A 19,713-nucleotide genomic window follows, 5' to 3' on the forward strand; every position below is an offset into this window, starting at 1 on the left:
CGCAATTATAATGTCAGCGAGTGAAACTCAAAAAAAAAAAGACGGAAAAAGTCGTTCAACATGAGGTCGCCTGTTATACTGCATGCAGTGACTCCTAAGATGCGCTCGATCTCATTTACATCTTGTTCCTTATATCAAAACATTTCATACTGATAAAACGGCAGATTTCTTTTTGGAATATTTGGTGACCCTGAAAAACTATTAAACTAGGTATGCAGTTTAAAATCCACTCTTTGAAGATCAACTTTAATAATTGTGTTCGACGTTGTATTTGGTTAAAATGTTGTTTGATATAATTATCTCATTGCACACTGACACTAGCGTTATTCCGCAGTTCCTTTTGAAGGGACAATTTGCTATGGAAAGAATGGGCCTGAATTTGTTAACAGAGCTGTACCTTCGACATCAAAATCCAAACTTCAATTGCCATTATAATGATAATGACAAGGAGAATTCACTGAGTTCACCTTGGGTTCCGACATAAACGCGACAATAAAAGTTTTGGGAGTTGGGTAAAGAAAATTATTATTTTGTTGTGTTACTTATTTGAGAAAGCCCCATCCATTTTTTTTACTTTGAATGTGACATCTTTTCGGCAACTACTTCAAATGTAATAAAGATACGACATTAGGCCAGAAAAAATGAAAAAGCTGTTCAACCTACCTATATATTTTTTCTGGAGATGGGCAATATATCCTCATGCGCATTTTTTTTCAAAATTAAGGATATTTCTTTATATTTTCTGAATAGTTCATGCAGCAATATACATTTCAGTCTATTCCAAACTATATAATATCTTATACCGTGGTTTACTTGGCTCTGATGATGCATACAATGAATTGAGATTAAATTAAGCTGTTGCATATCCAATGTGCACTAAAAAGAATTGAACAAAAGTTTACGACCATTGGAGTGGGTTGAGCAGTCATTGGGCCATCAAAAGTCTGAAAGCCTTGAAATATTTTGCTCTTTTTTTATTCGGGATTTTTTGGAACCAAATTAAACTTCAGGAAAAGTCATGAAAATTGTCTTCAAGATGGAAGGTGGTGAAATCCACATCCTGTGTAAAGTAATCTCATTCGGAGTATTATTGTAGTTAACTATTATTAATGTATCATATTGTACCACATAATTTTATATCTCCACTTTAGTGTAGGTGACAGAATGGGTGGCTAAAATAATGCTTGGGTTTCATTTGGCGGGGCTTAACATTTTTTAAGAAGAGAGGGTGAGAGGAACTACCGTAAATTGTGTACATTTCCTAACTGTAGCTATGTAGACAAATTGCACGAGATAGTATCAAGATGACTGAATAAGTTCTATCAAAACTCGACCTGAAATATTTTGCTATCATTATAACTTATATGGTTTGTATTATCCTTGTGAAGCATTGTGAAAAAATGAAATCGCCCTACCTACCCAATGTGATGGGTTAGGTTACCCGTTGACCAGCATTTTTTTTTCTGGCCTTACATATATTTAATTGCGTATGCTAAAATGGATATTATGTAAATTACATGCAAATGTATGTAAATTAGCACCTTTCTAAATTTTAAATGCATGATTGCACCAAGACAAAGTTCTGCCCCCCCCCCCCTTCCCGGCAATTGTATTTGTAAACAAAACTAACCGAGCCTGAGCTCCCTGTGATAGTAGTATACTGTTGTAGCTCCACAGTCAGTTTGACCTAAAGTTAAAGTCAGATATTTTAACAGATGAAATTGCTTCTGCTACAGCGACAACTCAGGATCCAAAATTAGGTGTACATAGCTTAGACAGGCCGAGGGTTAGCCGAATTATATTTTCAGAAATTTAGCAGTGCAGTGGATGCTTGTTTATCCACGATAGTCGCGAGAGAACCTACAAGTCTAGGTAACTTACATTCTGATGATGTAAAGACGAGTTTTGAGTTAAGTACAATTGACAACGTTGATAGAAATAAAATGCAAGATGAATGTGCAGATAAAGAATCCAGTATTGATGAAGGCACCTTTGATGATATACGAGTAGCTTAAATACAAGTTTGGAGGATGATAAGTCCATCTATGATTATTTTGGCTCAGCTCTTAACTTGAAAAACGCTTGTTATACCATGAAAGTCGAACGAGGCCATTTTTATAACGATTTTCAGATGTCTGATTGATCCATTTAGAGAGGAAATTCTTAGGCTATTCAGACACTTCCAGACAATAATTTCAAAGCTTTACAAGACATCACCAACATGTAAAAAACAACTACATCGGGGTGCAATATTAAAAGAAAAGTTTAATCTTGACAGTAAGAGGTAGAGGGAAGAGCTTTAGACTAGGATGTGTCCATCTCTTGTGGGGTCTCCCCTTAGAAGCTCTGGTAGGGGGGTATTTTTAAAGCCAACTTTTAGCCTTTCAGGCAATAACTTCAAAACATCAAGTATCAGAAATCAAACTATTCTTTGCACGTAGTTATTATAAATGGCATCATTATAGTCAAGGTCAGCATATCCGATGGCTGTATCATTGGAAGAGGAGAATTGGAGAGTTTCTTTACTTTAAGAGTCATGTAAGGCAAGTTTTAGACTACCCTGGCTATACTTTCACATATAAAAGACGGTACATCTAAAATTAGCCATTAAAATGTTTAAGAAAAGTTTAATGCCAGTATGAGAGTAAATAATCGGTGCATCTGATTGTTGGTTGACAGCATGGGTGACCTCTGGGGTGAGGTAGTCCTAGCATGCAGTTCTCCCCCTAGCAGATCTGGAGATGATTTGGCTCTATTAAGGCAATATTTCACAGCTTCGAAAAGCTTAAGGTAATGTAAGTTGTAAATGTGTTTTGCTTGACACATAAGAATGGGCCAGGTATATATTGTCCGTAACATTCGTATAGTGGCATTTCTGTTGCAAAAATAGTAAACTCACTGGTATGTTAGAGAATGCGTATTAATCCCTTCATACTGAAGAGTTGAATAATTTAGGTTAACTTCTTTAAATTTATAAACTATCTGTACCATTACAGAACTTTCAACTTTTATCCCAAAGTGCAATATGTGAAGCATATACTAGTATTCGACATTGATTGTGAAATACCCAAGTATTCACATGACATATCGTGTTCTGTAACTAGTGTGGTAGGTAATACGTTGTATATGTATATGTAAAGTTATGTTTGAGCATCACTCCAGGTGGAGTAATATTTTAAAAATTGGTGACAAGAAAAGATTCCACAGTTAAGACAATGTCACTGTAGACTCGTGGATTTTGTTATTCCATCAAAATCCCAAACACAATAACTCCCCCCCCTCCAAAATTTTCAATACAGGAAGCCCCACCCCTACTGCTAATTTCGAAAACAGGGTGACCCCCTACTAATCCATCCCCGGTCGAAGAAACTGACCGGTCCCTTATCCTGAACGCGTCCGGCCCCGGTTTCACTAGATGATATATATATATATATATATATATATATATATATATATATATATATATATATATATATATATATATATATATATATATATATATATATATATATATATATATATATATATATATGTATATATATATATATATAACTCGGTGAGTATCAATCTGCTAAGACAGTGCTCTATACCGCAGTGGCAGAGCATAATAGTTTTTAAAACTATATATATATATATATATATATATATATATATATATATATATATATATATTCAAATGTGCATTCATCCCATGGAAAATCCGGAAGTATCACCCACTGTGACGTATGTGTAGTCACCAGTCCCTGTCCAAAAACCGCCAGAGATTCTACGGGGTTAGGATCGAGGTTCGACAGCTTTAAGCGATACAACACAATAGCGCAATATATATATATATATATATATATATATATATATATATATATATATATATATATATATATATATATATATATATATATATATATATATATATTCATATATATATATATATATATATATATATATATATATATATATATATATATATATATATATATATATATATATATATATATATATATATATATATATATATTATGGCAGCGTCCGTAACATTGTACAGTGGCATTACTTATTGCAAATATAAAGTCAATATTGATAGAGAACTTTGGGTGATCATATACTATGTAAGCTTATAACAGAAACTTGATTCTAGTAGGTCTATATGTATCATGTGTTTTAAGACTTTTGTGTTCCACTGTTTACCTGTTAATTTGGACCGGTTTGTCTTTTTAGAACTTTTCCTAGCTTTGTGTTTTGTAACTAGTGTTATTTGACCATTACGGCACGGTCACGGTTTTGAGTTGAAAATAAACTAGTGTTGCTTTACTATATATTACTAGTATTATCATTATACAATATACCGTGACAGCTAAGTAATTCAATTCTCAGTTTATTCACTCAACTCACACTGACACTGTTCAGAGAGATTGTACATGGTATTGTACCGAAGGAATAAGACACTGTATTATCTGTTGGTGTTTTTTTAATTGTTTTTCTTAGAGCAAATACAGAACAGTAATATTAAAGTCGGCCCAATTGCACTTTCACGACTTTGCTCTGACTCCTGTCAGATATAGCAAAACCGACAGTGTGAAAACAAAATCCAATGACTATAGTTCACCGCAAGGTGAATTGGATGGCAAATTGGATTAGCAAGTAAATTAACGTTAACATAATGCATATAGGACACCTAGTATCTACCAATTATTAGGGTGTGGGAACAGTTTATAATTATATCAAAGTGACAATGTTGTGAAGCATTGCACAATAGTCTTAGGAAACATTGAAACTTTGAAATATAATTGAACTATGGTAACAAACTTTAGAATGACGACGTGCTCCATTAAACTAGCTACATAGCTAAAAAAAACACAGCACTTTCAACACATCACTTTCCTATCCCCTTTTATTTGTTTTTGCATACATTTACAGTACTCTATATTACACAAGATAGAGTAGACCACCAGAAATGTCAACGTTTGTCGTAGAGGGCGCATATCTTAAATTTGATAGTACAGGTATGTATCGGTATTGGTATTATTGTCAATGGCAATTTATTTTATCAAAATGTCAAGCGTTCTTTGGGGTGGGGGTCTTCTTTACTCATACTAATCAGGTTAGTTCATGTCTTCATTACAGGCAGTTATTACCCTTTAAAAAATCGTTGTGGGGTTACCCTTAGCACACAGACACCGGAAAATCCTCAACATTTCTCGTAGATGGCGCTCATCTAAAAATTAGCCTGCGGTTATATATTTTATGTTTTATGATATATCTATGTCTTCGCTTTTGAGTCGCTATTGCTAGTTCTTCCCAAATTCTTGCTCGTTTCCCTTCACTGTTCGATACTGTTCACTCCTCTTTTCTACTTTTACAGATACCATGTACTGTACATCAATATATTTAGCGGCATGAGCTGAAATACAACAAAAAAAACAACTAAGTAGCCAATGAAATAAAAATAAAAATGCATCATCATATTAAACGTCTTTGTAAGAAATATTGATAGCGACATTCTATATAGTGTGTTGTTTTACTGTGTATCGTTGTTCGAATTCGTGTTGTATTGTATGTGGTTCAGTCTTCCGATTTTACTGCGTTATCCAAGCACAGGTGTTTTGGTGTTGTGATTTTATATTGTCTTCTTTTAACTTTGTTAAATAAAGCAAGCAAGCAAACCACAGTGAGCAAACACACAAACAAACAACACACAAACAAACAAACAAACAAACAAACAAACAAACAAACAAACGTACGTACGTACGTACGTACGTACGTACGTACATACATACATACATACATACATACATACATACATACATACATACATACATACATACATACATACATACATACATACATACATACATACATACATACATACATACATACATGCATGCATACATACATACATACATACATACATACATACATACATACATACATACATACATACAAACAACTAAGTACAAAATACGCAAGGGAAATTACTAACATACAAGACGAAATTGTTCGTAAAACCATGATTTAAACAATCATACATTTACAAGCTTACAGATCAAAGAATCGTACGAAAACAACTGAAACAGCAACTCCAGGGAGCCGTCATTATTTACGACCTGGGGGGTCGGAGGAATGGGGGGTCACTCAAAAACTGGGGATTGAAAGGGGGGTACCCAAAAATGGGGAGTGAAAGGGGGGGGGGCTACTCAAAATTATACATGTTAAAATAGCACCAGAAAGTATTCAATTAGTCCTTGAAATTCAAAAATCTACGGGATGCGGTATGCCGTACTTAGCTCCCTCAAACTTTGATTCAACTAATACCACCTAATTTCAAATTTTACCTATGGTACTACTTTGGGAATAAGCTGCATTCATTGTTACCCCTTCCTCTTGAAATATGCTACATTCCTAACGTTATAAGGAAATTCAAATTCAAAATAAAAAGTTTGATATTGTAAGTATGTATGTATGTATGTATGTATGTATGTATGTATGTATGTATGTATGTATGTATGTATGTATGTATGTATGTATGTATGTATGTACGTACGTATGCATATGTATACATGTGTGTGCAGTGTGTGTGCATGTGATGTTTCAATGGAATTAACACTCAATGTTTGTAGCGCACCATTAACGAGTTATGATGACTCTAAAATGGTGGAGGGGGTATGAAAAAAAATTGTATCAAGGAGGGGGGTTACGAAAAAATTTCAAGCCAGGTAGGGGGGTCACTCAAATTTTGTGGATTTTCGAAGCAATTCCTCCGACCCCCCCCCCCAGGTCGTAAATAATGACGGCTCCCTTATGAGACAGTTTATTGTACCTTTAAAGTGGTCACATGGACGAGGATTATGTATTTATTTTGAATTTATACAACAATTTTATCATGACTTCCTACATGAAAAATCAATGCGAAACAACATTGTCAAAGTCCTTGTTTGTGTCACTCAATAAATGGCAAAAAATCATAAGTGTAAAATGTTTGTTGTTGTACATACATACATACATACATACATACATACATACATACATACATACATACATACATACATACATACATACATACATACATACATACATACATACATACATACATACATACATACATACATACATACATACATATTTGAAACATTTTTTCGGGCTCTATACTGTTACAAACACAGGCTTTTGTCAATGTTGTTTCACATTGAGTTTTCAAGTAGGAAGTCATGATAAACTTGTTTTATAAATTAAAGAGATAATAAATCCTTATCCATGTGGCCATTTATCACCCCCCACCCCCCCCCCCCCCATATATTATGTGTACTATTATACAAAGTAAATTACACTGTCGTAAAGCTGTGTACGCTGAGCCTTACACTCCCTTGTTTACTTGTTGGCACTGAGTGCTTCAGTGTCACGACATATCCATGCGTAGATGAATCCCGGGACTTGAATCCGGGACTTGAATCAACAAATAATATCGCGTACGTCATGAATTGCACTTCCCGAGGCGAAGAACTATGTAATTAAACATCCGCATTGTTTTGTCACCAAGACCTCTTGACTTGAACATGTATCATTTACTGCATTTGTACTCACGAAAAGGCGGATTCAGCCTTGTGAAGCGGGAGGTAAAGCGTCTAGATACGAGTACATGACATGTCACGTGTGATTGATTTGAGCTGTTTTACTTCCGGCTTTGTCATACCTAGCCTGCTAGCTGCTGCCCATATCGCATCGCACTTTTTTGCACAGTCAGCTCAACACGATTGCTGAAACAGGAACTCCAGCACCTGAGAGTAACTTGTGATCGAGACTGTAAAGTCCGACTTGTTGGTAAAAAATAGCTTCTGTCGTGTATATTTTATCAACGATTGTCGTCATGGCGTACCCGCCCCCACAGCAGCCTTACTATGGTCAACAAGGCTACCCACCGTATCAACCCCAAGAACCGTATCAAGCACCAGTGCCACCAGTCGTAAATCCTGTAAGTACTGCATGACAGTGAGTAACCACAGATAAGTGTTACTTATCTGTGGAGTAACATACTAGTATGCTACTGTGCTACAAAATGGTTATGTCACCAGTAGAAGGCGAAATATCGTTAATTAGCTTAAACTGAACTTCAGGTATTTTTCTTGGAATTTAATAATAATGTCACCACAGTTATGTACACTACTGCTTTTGCTTTCGATTTGTGTAAGCACGAACACCCAAGATGTGGCCACAACAGCTGGCAAATGTGTGCAAATCCGATGTAGTATCAATGAATAACAGTTGTTTGTTGAAAAATGAAACATCTAGTAGGCATTTAATTTATTAAAGTTGATGAATGTAACAAATATTTATGGGATTTACAGTTACACAAAAAATGGAATGATACTGTAACAGGAATATGAATATTTGTAATACATACATGTAGTTGATATCTCCAACTTGAACAAATATGATTGCAATACAAAATATCCATTGCAGTATTTTTTTTTCAGAATGAACATACCAATGGCATTAAGTATATTTTTATATCAAACTGTAGAAAATCAAATATGAGCTGATTCAACTGAAAACAATAAAAACAAAAACAAAATAATTATGCATGACTGTTGACAAATTTATTTGAAACCTGAACACTTTATCAACTTTGGATGCACATTGATCATATAAATCAACTAAACTGACCTAATAATAATGCTTTGATCCTACTATTTTTGCTATGGTCTGGAAACCATGGTAACAGAGGAGGGAAATCTGGTAAAGTTTTCCATGTCATTGTGCCATGTATTTGTGTAATGAACCCCCGGCTGGTAAAATGCTCAGGGATCTCAGGTAGATTTTATGTGCTTAATACCCATAACAAATACACTGGATTCTCTAGCTAAAGGGAGTTTTGTCCAAGGGGGAGATTGTAATATTAATAATTTTTATTCACCAATATAATAAAACATTAACCTTAAAATAGATACATATACAGCACGGTAATCAAGCTTGTATCCCTTAGTGACTAACAAACATACTAATTCATGTAGTTACATACATTCCAGATTGCCATAGGAACTATCACAAATAAGTACATTTTTTTTAATATGGAAGTCCAAGGTTTGAAACGTGACAAACATATTACTTGTTACAGGAGTGTGCATGGTTCCCTGTGTATGCAATGACATGCTTTCATGCAAAATGAATGATTGTGTCCTCATTTGCATATCATTTGCATGCAGGTATGCAATAATATTTTCAGTATTGCACTGCAGTGAAAATACCACTGGTAGGCACATGCACCAGTTCAAGTAATCTGTGATACAATTATGTAATGATATACAAAATAAAAAAGTGAAAATGACAAATTATGTCATTTTAATCCTAATAAAGTAAATAGGTAAAATATATTTACATTTTATAACAAAAATTGGTCATTTGCAAATCAAACAAGAAATGTTTTGATAAAATCATTTTACCTGAACATAGAAAATAGTACTTTTAACAGTTCTAATGTAGAAAATACACATGTACATTCAGTGATTATAAAGTAGGTCAACAAATTATGATTTTATGATCTTTATTATACCCTACATGTACATAATGTAAAGGAAGTTTGTAAATCATAACAAAAACACTAGTACTACATGTGCATGCCAGTGGCTATGGTATATTAGTACATGGATCAATTGTACACTCAGAAATTTATCAAAAAGTAGTGATGCAATTTTATGTCCCAGTTCAACTGTATATGAATTGTACAGTATAACAGACAAGAGTAGGACATGTACATTTTTTTTGTATTAATACTATTGAGATATTGAGAAGATATCATTATGGCTAGTCAGCAGTAAGACCGGGTCGGACCTTACATGATAAAAACTGATGCACAGCTGATGTGATACCTTCATTCTGAGTAAGACCCCCCAGCCCCACCCCCACCCCACCACACCCCCATTGAATGTTTTATTGCAAAGTAAAGACAACATGTATGGTTTGACCTTGGATGAGTAGAATTTTCCTGTAGGCACTGACATGGCAGACATGTGCACACTGTTGTGATGATTAGTTCAAAGTGATGATTTCATGAATAGTGTATTATGACCAATTCAGTTTATTTTCTTCTGGCTCCCCCTCCCCTAGGCCCTTCCCCCACTCATTTTGAAGCAATTATGTTTGCCATGCACCGGTTTTTACCATTGACAATTCTTTTCAATGATTCTAAGCTTTCAGTCGTACAGAAGTTTGTTTCAAAATTCTAATGACTTCCCCATTTTTCACAAAACCTTCAGGAGATCAGGAAGCCAAAGGTATATAGTTATAGGTTAAATGGTTTGAAAGGACATAGAGTGTGAATTTCTTTTCAGAAAATAAAAACCAGGGTGCTAATTGACTTAATTTTTCTTTTGATTTATTTTTCGCATTTACTTGATTTGAATCTTGTCATGTCTTCTTTCACAGAAAATTCCTTTTACTGGTCAAATTCAAAATGGTATGAGACCAGGTAAAATGATTACAATTAATGGAAGTGTACCAAGGAATTGTGATAGGTAAGTGTTCCAGTGACAGTTAACAAGAATAGGCAAATGCCAGTTGAAAATTGCATTGTCCACATGATTTTGCTGCAATTGCTATATGGATGGTGAGGTGTAGAGATCTCAATTGGACACCACAATGTTTTTTACATTGCCCACAATCTTTCTTATAACTTTATCAACAAAATCCAATCACATACACTCACACACTCACACGCACGCACACACGCACGCACACACACACACACACACACACACACACACACACACACACACACACACACACACACACACACACACACACACACACACATAGAAGGTAGATATTATATCCGAATTTGTTTTCATCATTTAGCCAAGGAAAATACTAGTGACCTAAAGAGGCCTACATTGTCACTACAGTTTGCTAGATAAGTACATGTACTGACAAAACCCTTAGGTCACCAGTATTTTCCTACTGAGTGATGACAAATATTGGGAAATAATATTATTATAACTCCTCAAGCATAATTATGAAAAACCGACAACAATAATGGTGAAATGGAACATTTTGACTCATACTTTGAGCACCACAGAACCAGTGTGTAAATAGCATGTTGTCATAACCATGGACAGTGGGTGGATGCAAAGGACACAAACGGAACTTTTTACAACATTGAAAGTAAATATATGAATTGGATTAATAACACTTATATTACATTTCATGGTTTGATAAGAACAGTTTTATGGCCTCTTTATATGAAATGCCAGGGGAACTGAACTATTATGTAAAGTGGTCATAAAACTGTTCTTATCAAATGATGAAATGTAATACAAGTCTCTGTACTTCCAACATCAGTGTTGCGGCCAGCCTTTTGAAAGAGTGAGACATAGTGTACCCAGACTTTCATTTCTCTGGGTCATCATACATTTTTTTTGAGACATTACAAAAAAGCACCAATGGCATTGTAGCACAACTGTACAGTTTTAAAAATATTTACCCACATGCTGATCCATGCTAGATATTTGCTGAATGATTATGCAGTTGCCTATCCAACCCTGTTGTTATCTTTGCAATATACGCAATCATTTGGCTGTTGCTATAGGCGTGGTCATGTTTCTAAACATATTTGCATACAATTTTAGTGTGGGTCATCTATGACCCGTCACTTCCAAATTGTGGGTCAGGTCCAAAAAATGTGTGTCAAATGACCCAAAAAACCCTCTGGCTGCAACACTGCAACATGCTGTGCCAAGTGTTATTGATCCAATTCAGTTGTTTACTTTCCTTGTTTATAACAGGTTCCATTCATCCACGGTCTGATGTCGGCAGTTGTAGAATAACCAGGGTATACAATCCGTATTTTCAGTTCAGACAATAACATGGTGTATGTAGTACATTTTAACTCACCGTGAAACAAATAAACATCACTGCCAAGTACCCGATGTAAGATCAGACAAGACAAAATGTATAATTTTCGTGTGTCTGTGTACTATCAGTATTTGTTTACAAATAAAAATTGTTGCGGGAAACGTGAAAAGCATTCTGCTCTCAGTGCCTCATTTCTGCAGCATCACTTTTTATTTACATGTAGTACAAATGAACTTGGGTTAATATAGTCTGTAAGGTACGCCATGACGGGGCGTCCTCACACATCGGCCAACCCCTACCACCGGTGAGAGGAGGCCAGTGAGGGCGGAACATCACAACATATCTTACAGTCTAGGGTTAATACCACAAATTTAGAGAAAAGATATGCAGCAAATTTAATTTTCATATTAAACTTGTAATTTATTCCATGAGTATTAAACATCAAAACAATTTTTTTTTGACACTGTCTTTGCATTGTACTTTCAGATTCACAATAAATCTCCAAATTGGCGCGTCTACACAGCCTAGAGCTGATATACCGTTCCACTTCAGTGTGAGAGTGAAACAAGGGGTACTCGTCAGAAACACCCTGGAAAATGAAAAGTGGCAAAAAGAAGAACGCAATGTTCCCTTCTACCCCTTTAAAGCTGGCGACAATTTTGAAATGATGATTCTGGCTGAGAAAAATGAATATAAGGTTAGTTACCATGGTAACAGGCTATAACTAAAAACCTCTGTCCAGAAGTACAGAAAACTGGAACATCCATACTTCAGGCTGTGATCAAAGTGTCTGAGATAAACCATTGACCATTGTATGTGTGTATATTATTGAATACAAATTATTTCATATATAACAATGGTCAAACATCACTCTGCATTCACAAGTTCCTTTGGTGGGGGAGAGACACAAAAAAATATTGAATTGTTACTGTCTTAATAATGATAATAATTATGTCAGTTTTTAACACAACTGAACTGAGATTCAGTGTGCTATAGACATCAAGTTTTCTCTGTATGTATGTATGTATGCATGTTTGTGTGTGTGTGTGTGTATGCGTGTGTATGTGTACAACATAAAGTGAGAAATCACTGGATGGATTGATTTTAAGTTTGGTAGGAACATTTCTTCTGCATTTTTATATAGTGCATTCCCACTACTCAAAGTACAATTATTAACCCTGGCACAGATCTACAATGGCACGACAGTCCTTTGCACTCCTTCAACTCCCTGGGGAGCATTCAGTCCATTGCAGCTTCTGTGTAAGTAAGTGTAAGTAAGTGCATAGGATTAAAGCATTCACATTGCAACCTCTATCCCACCAGAGCCCTAATGATGCAGTTGGGTTGACTGAGGCATAATCATGGCTACAATCTTGCCCAAGGACTTTAGCCACTCAGAACATGAACAAATGGTAGTGGCAAGGGTTGAACCTGCAAGTTACAAATTCCAAGCAAGGTACTTTTTGATAATCAGGACTCAACAGCTGGTGTTACGAGTGTATAACTATTCTTTATATTCTTAAAATCAAATATTTATTTAGGTTGCTGTGAATGGCAAACATCTCATTGGGTATGTGCATCGTGTAAAACCTCTGAAGAAGATTGATACTTTGGCCATTGCTGGAGATGTCAAAATTTATTCTATCAAATATGAGGGTGGTGAAAAGGTAACTGTCAACATCTTGTAACATTTAAACATTTGTGTAATACAGGATATGTACCTCATTATTTTTTTATGTAGAAATTAATTTTTTTAAACATTATTACCATTGTAGCAATGGCTATCACCAATGATGTGGCTAGTATCAGGACTCCTGATCAAAATTAATTAAAATTAAATAGTCAACTTTCAAGTCTGCCAGTGTATCTGAAAAAAATAATAATCCATTGGATACCGCGATAAGGAGAGACCACTCCCACACTTTTAAAGTCATAGTTCTAATTATCCACAACTGATAAAACAATGTTCAGGCCAGGGCTCAAAATGAACTGATACCCCTGGTAGGCTGGTATTCCCATTGGGATAACAATTTCAGAAATTGATAGTCAAAAGATGTCGGTGACCATTAGCCCCATATTCTTGAACTGAAAACAAACCCCCACCTCCCATTGATTGATATTGTGGTAGTAATATACTTTCATGTGTTGTACTTGGTAGATTTTTGTGTTGTATTAATTCCGAAGTAATTGAAAAGACTCATGATGATCACCTTATTATTTGATACATTGCGAATGTACAGAATTGATTTTGCCAGTTTCTAGCTCTCAGGAATGAGACAGGTTGCATGCTAAGAAAAGATTCCAGCGATTAATTAAAATGATTAAGATTAGTTTGAACAAACGATCAGAGAAAAAATTCCCTGACCAACTATTTACTAATAGAAATCATGTTACTTGTATATAGTCAGAAAGTAAACAATTGAATCCGTTGTTGGCTGTAAAACCATCAAGTCCTGTGTGTTTTCATGTCAGCTGAGGCCATTTCTACTGCACTATTTACAGTTTTCACGACAACCCTATTCCAGGCTACATGTACGTATTAAAAAATACATATAATAGTTTTCATCTTCATATGCTAGCTATGATAATCCAGAATATATAAAGTGAAATGAATGTTATCAAATTTAGCCTTCAGTTTGATCACTCTTCTTTTCTACATAGGGGGGTCCACCTGCTCAACATGGACGCCCTGGACACCACCAACCACCAGGCCATGCACATGGACACCCCGGACACCATCACCATGGTAACCCAGCTTTCCCACCACCAGCAGCAGTACCACCACCAATGCCACAAGCACATGCTGGGGGTACAATCATGAATCCAGTGAGTGAATCATAATGTTTCAAAATGTTTTACCATTATATATATATATATATATATATATATATATATATATATATATATATATATATATATATATATATATATATATATATAGATAGATAGATAGATAGATAGATAGATAGATAGATAGATAGATAGATAGATAGACAGACAGACAGACAGACAGACAGACAGACAGACAGACAGACAGACAGACAGACAGACAGACAGACAGACAGACAGACAGACAGACAGACAGACAGACAGACAGACAGACAGACAGACAGATAGATAGATAGATAGAATTGCTTTGTACTGGTCAGCAGTCCTCTACATTGACAATAGTGTAATACCTTAACAAAGCAAATGCAAGCATCTATAGACTGTGTTAACTTTATATAGTAACATTAACAATTACATAAATTAGTGTATCAGTAAAAATGTAAGAGTGCTAAAATGTAAACATGTACTGATGATTTGTCGCCATGAAGAAGAGCTTAATGGTCTTAACTATAATGTAGCCAATTGAAGTCCATCTAATGATCACACAGATTGAACTAATAGACCACATGAACAATGCAAACAGAAATAATTAAAAGGCCTCTCTTTCAGGCGGCATATTATTGTTGGTTTAATAGAGGGTTTATCAATATTTTTAAATCTTTCTATGTTCTTTGATTTATCTTATGTTGAATCTGCATTTTTCCTTGCTATTAGACCTTGCCATACTCCTGCACCATTCCTGGAGGAATGTATCCGGGTAGAATGATCTTTATCAATGGTATCGTTCTCAACAACCCTGATAGGTATGTCTAATGTCCACGCAGCTTGAAAGCTTAATCTTGCAGTTGCAATATGGATGCTTAATGATTTTATTTTAGATTTTGAAGTAACAAAACAATTTCAGTATGTTTTTTCTACTTGAAAAAAGCAATTTTGAACCAACATAAACCAAGTCCGTATTGTAACTCAGTAAAGTGCCAAAAAAAATGAAAATGTGCAAAATGTTTGTTATTGTATGTACAGGAAGTAATTTAAAAATAAATAGTAAACACTAGTAATCACAAGTAATGTCACTTTCCCATATATTGAAAAATCATCAACAGTAAGTCAAAAACAGTCTGGAAATTTGATTCTGAATAAAGAGTAAACATGTCATTCCACTGGTAACTTTTACTTCAAAACGGAGATATGTTGTTCTTGCCAGTTGTGATTTAAGTTTTTTTCCAAGGGTAAAGAAAGCTTAATATTTTTCATTAGTTAAATTCCACATTCTAAAAAATGAAATTCTTTTGATATGTTTACAGGTTTCGAGTCAATTTTGGTGAAAGAGGAAAGGAGCTGAGTCGGAGTTTGCCCTTCCATTTCAATTCCCGGCCCCGTGAGTCTGCTATAGTGTGTAACACAAGAAAAGATAATGGATGGGGTACAGAGGAAAGGAGAGCTCCATACTTTCCATTTACGGCAAATACCAATTTTGAAATCATCTTTCTGTGTCAGCCAGATTGCTTCAAAGTTGCAGTTAACGGACGCCATCTATTGGAGTATGCCCATCGTATCTCATACAGTCAGATTGATAGGATTGATATCGGTGGTGATATCAGAGTGACACAGATTCGCTTCCAGTAAGGTAAACTGATTACACTGTATTGTATATGTAATCGTACATGAATTGGCTTTGATGTAAGGGGAGTGACGTCAACCTATGCATGCTTTAAGGTTACAGAAAGAAGAAGGCATTTAGATATTAAAAGTGGTAATTCCAATTTTTGAACAGTAGTAAACATTCTTAGATGGTGCTAATGAATTCAAAGGAAATGAACTGATAGTGACACATACCACATCAAGAGAATTATACACGTTTTTAATACAGTGTATTGGTCAAATTTGTTAGTATTATCAAAATTATGCATAATTACAAAGCATTTTAGTATGGATTTAGTGTTGATAGCATAGATCAAAGTGATAATTAATAACTTTTACCAAATAACACTGATAAGATTTATACTGTAAGCTGGAAATTTTCACTGGACTTATTTTCGCATATATTGCTGGAAAACAAACATGCAAAAAGTAGTAACTAAAATGACCTTGTACATGAACACAATGTACCAATCTGGTATTTGAAAACTACATGTAGTTGAAGACTGCAACTGAAAAACGTAAACTTTTCTGGTGGCGAAAATATCTAAGTTTGGATCTCAAATGTAAAAATGGCAATGTTACTGTCACATCTTTCTGACTCTAATAGATGATAATGGTAGCATGATGCAGGAGTCGATGAGAAAGGGTCAGCAAGATACAGGAACTTATATAGTAATTGTATCATTAACCTTTAAAGGCCAGGGTTTCAATCCCAAGTTCTCACATTAGTATTAACTTATCAGTGGAGCCATGAGGATTACATAGGATAGTTCTTTTGTTCTGGATCAACTTTTGATAAAGCTCTACCTGACAACTGTTTTTCACACCTAAATTTTAACCATTTTTGGGACTTTCACGTGGATGTATTTTCAGAGTTCCACAATAAATTATACCATGCATGATCCAAGTGATACACATTCAAACAGCAAAATATGGCATCTATACCCTGATCTATATGTCATTGTCATTGGTTCTACAGTGCTCAAAATATTAACTAAATTCAGCTGAAAAGTAGCCTTGACAATCCCACCTTCCTGGTAATTATCAAACTAATTAATATTCACTGTATCTTCCTTTTGTTCTTCATTTCAGAATATCAATGACAACATAGACGTATTGCCATGGGAACTGTCAAGGTGATGACATCATTGATTTCATGAAATAGACTATGAAGTGAAGAAAGTGTCAAAAAATGTAGAAGTTTATAGTGACAATAATTTTAGAAAAAAATTGGTGAAAGAAGTATGGGTCTAACAGTTGTGATACTGACCTTATTCAGTTCTTTTGTGTAACAAGAATACATTAGGATTTCATTAGTAACCAGGATCAGTTTTTAAATAAATGTTTATTTTAACTGTAATACATGACGGACAAGACTGAAGATCATTGGCCCTCAGTAATACAGTAGTATGTATCTCGGCACTTCTTCAACAAATTGTGTGACATTAGGGATAGTGACGTTAGAATACAGAGCCATGTTGAGGAAATGGTTGTAACAGGTATGTAGGGGCATTATCAGATATGAACTTGTTATCACACAGAATGTTGGGGTCAGTGTCCTTCAGATTCCCCAACATCACAAAAGTTGGAAAAATAGTCTTTTAAAAAATTTACCAAAAAAAAACATGTAGAAAAATCTTGATTTTCAGATAGTCATGATTATAAATGATGCTTAAAATATGGAGGTATTCTTGTGTGGTGACATTATACAGTGCCATGATTGGGTATATTGACAGCAATATATATCCTTGTTCAGTTGAAATTGAAGTTTTTATTCTTGCCAATATCTCTTAAAATGTCATACTTTTACAAAATATATGGAACCAAAAATGTTGATCAGCATGGTAGACCAAATGATTTTAAAAAGGTTATAACACAGATCGAAAGTGCAATGCTAAAATACTTTGTGTGCTATAACCTTTGTAAATCAAAATATATATATATATATACATATCACATACAAATCAGTGTGCTATAAACTCAAACTTTTTGACAGGAATGTTCACTCAAATTTTTGTCATGATGAAATTAGTGTAAACTACAGAGGTAATGAACTTCAATAAGGTGTTGCAAAATTCACTGTGCCATAATAAAGAAATACTTTAGAATGTACAAGAATCCATGTTGGGTAAAAGTCATAAGGCTAGTAGTACTGTCTGTAGTTGTGAACGCATTTTTTGTGGGTTTTTTTTTTGGAAAGATTTTAATACCAATCTTTTCTCCAAATGTACGAACTTGAAAGTACTACAGTATAAGAGTAATACTAAGGTGATTGGTGTTGAAATTTGGTAAGAAGACCAATTTTAGCAGAAAAATCAACAAAGTAGCATCTTTAGCATCTTTTTGTTTGGCAGTTGCACCACATTTCTTGATTTTTAGAATGGTTAGTCAGTTCTAAATTTAAGTATGGTCATATATTGTAGAACTTTGTAAAAGATGTTGACAGAACCAAAAATTGTCATGCAGCATTGGTCATTTATGGTATTCTACAAAATCCTATGATCATCATTGACTCTAAATTTTCTGTTTTACTTATAATTACAGTGATGTGTTAATGTCTTTATGACATAGACTACATGATGCATGAATTCATGTTTTTTTTCATTTTTGATATTGCTTAGAAGGCTACATCTGATTTTGTTAATTAAACACTTTGCTGCAGTATACTGTTTAGCTTTTTAGTGGTTTCTAAATACACTGATAAACAGAGAATTTGAAAATGGTACATCTGCCATCTTGCAATCTAATACCAGTATATTAAATGATATTATATAACATATGTAATGTATTACTAGTGTTATTTCAAATACATAAAGGTGTTACAATGCATTTCATTATCTGTGTGTGTGCACAATGTGTTAAATTATCTTGCATAGTCCAAATATATATAAATTTATACATATAAATGTATCCAACAAAATGCTCGCTCGCTCTCTCTCTCTCTCTCTCTCTCTCTCTCTCTCTCTCTCTCTCTCTCTCTCTCTCTCTCTCTCTCTCTCTCTCTCTCTCTCTCTCTTCTCTCTCTCTCTCTCTCTCTCTCTCTCTCTCTCTCTCTCTCTCTCTCTCTCTCTCTCTCTCTCAATAACTTGGTAAGTCATTGAAAGCATTAGCACCTGGTAAGGACCAACTAAATTTGTATAAGCATATGTTTGTTATTAAAGATGAAGGGGATAAAATCCACTTTCAGCTTCCAAGTTGAAGGGGTGCCCAGAAGGATTTTTTTTGGGGGGGGGGGGGGGGTGCCCAGAAGGATCTAATTTTGGGGTCACTTTAGTCTATAACAGAATGAGCCTTTTGTATATGCTTTGCTTTATCTGAAAAGGGATTCATTCCAAAGACCAATGGTTCTTTTTGTGTCCAAAGACTATTTCAAGGTCATTGTTGTATAATGTTATTTAAGTTTTG

At 34.7% G+C, this 19,713-nt stretch overlaps 1 protein-coding gene across 1 annotated transcript; it reads left to right on the forward strand.

Moving 5' to 3' along the window:
* The first annotated feature begins 7,649 nt into the window (after window positions 1–7,649).
* Window positions 7,650–19,065, forward strand: LOC144449200 (galectin-8-like). The gene is made up of 8 exons (XM_078139709.1): window positions 7,650–7,963; window positions 10,414–10,502; window positions 12,325–12,535; window positions 13,380–13,505; window positions 14,500–14,664; window positions 15,382–15,470; window positions 15,972–16,294; window positions 17,401–19,065. The coding sequence occupies exons 1-7, from the start codon at window positions 7,859–7,861 to the stop codon at window positions 16,291–16,293; spliced, it is 1,107 nt and encodes a 368-aa protein (XP_077995835.1). The 5' UTR covers window positions 7,650–7,858; the 3' UTR covers window position 16,294; window positions 17,401–19,065.
* The last annotated feature ends 648 nt before the right edge of the window (window positions 19,066–19,713 follow it).

This window comes from Glandiceps talaboti, chromosome 2 (genome assembly GCF_964340395.1).
Source record: "Glandiceps talaboti chromosome 2, keGlaTala1.1, whole genome shotgun sequence".
Taxonomy (NCBI): Eukaryota; Metazoa; Hemichordata; class Enteropneusta; family Spengelidae; genus Glandiceps; species Glandiceps talaboti.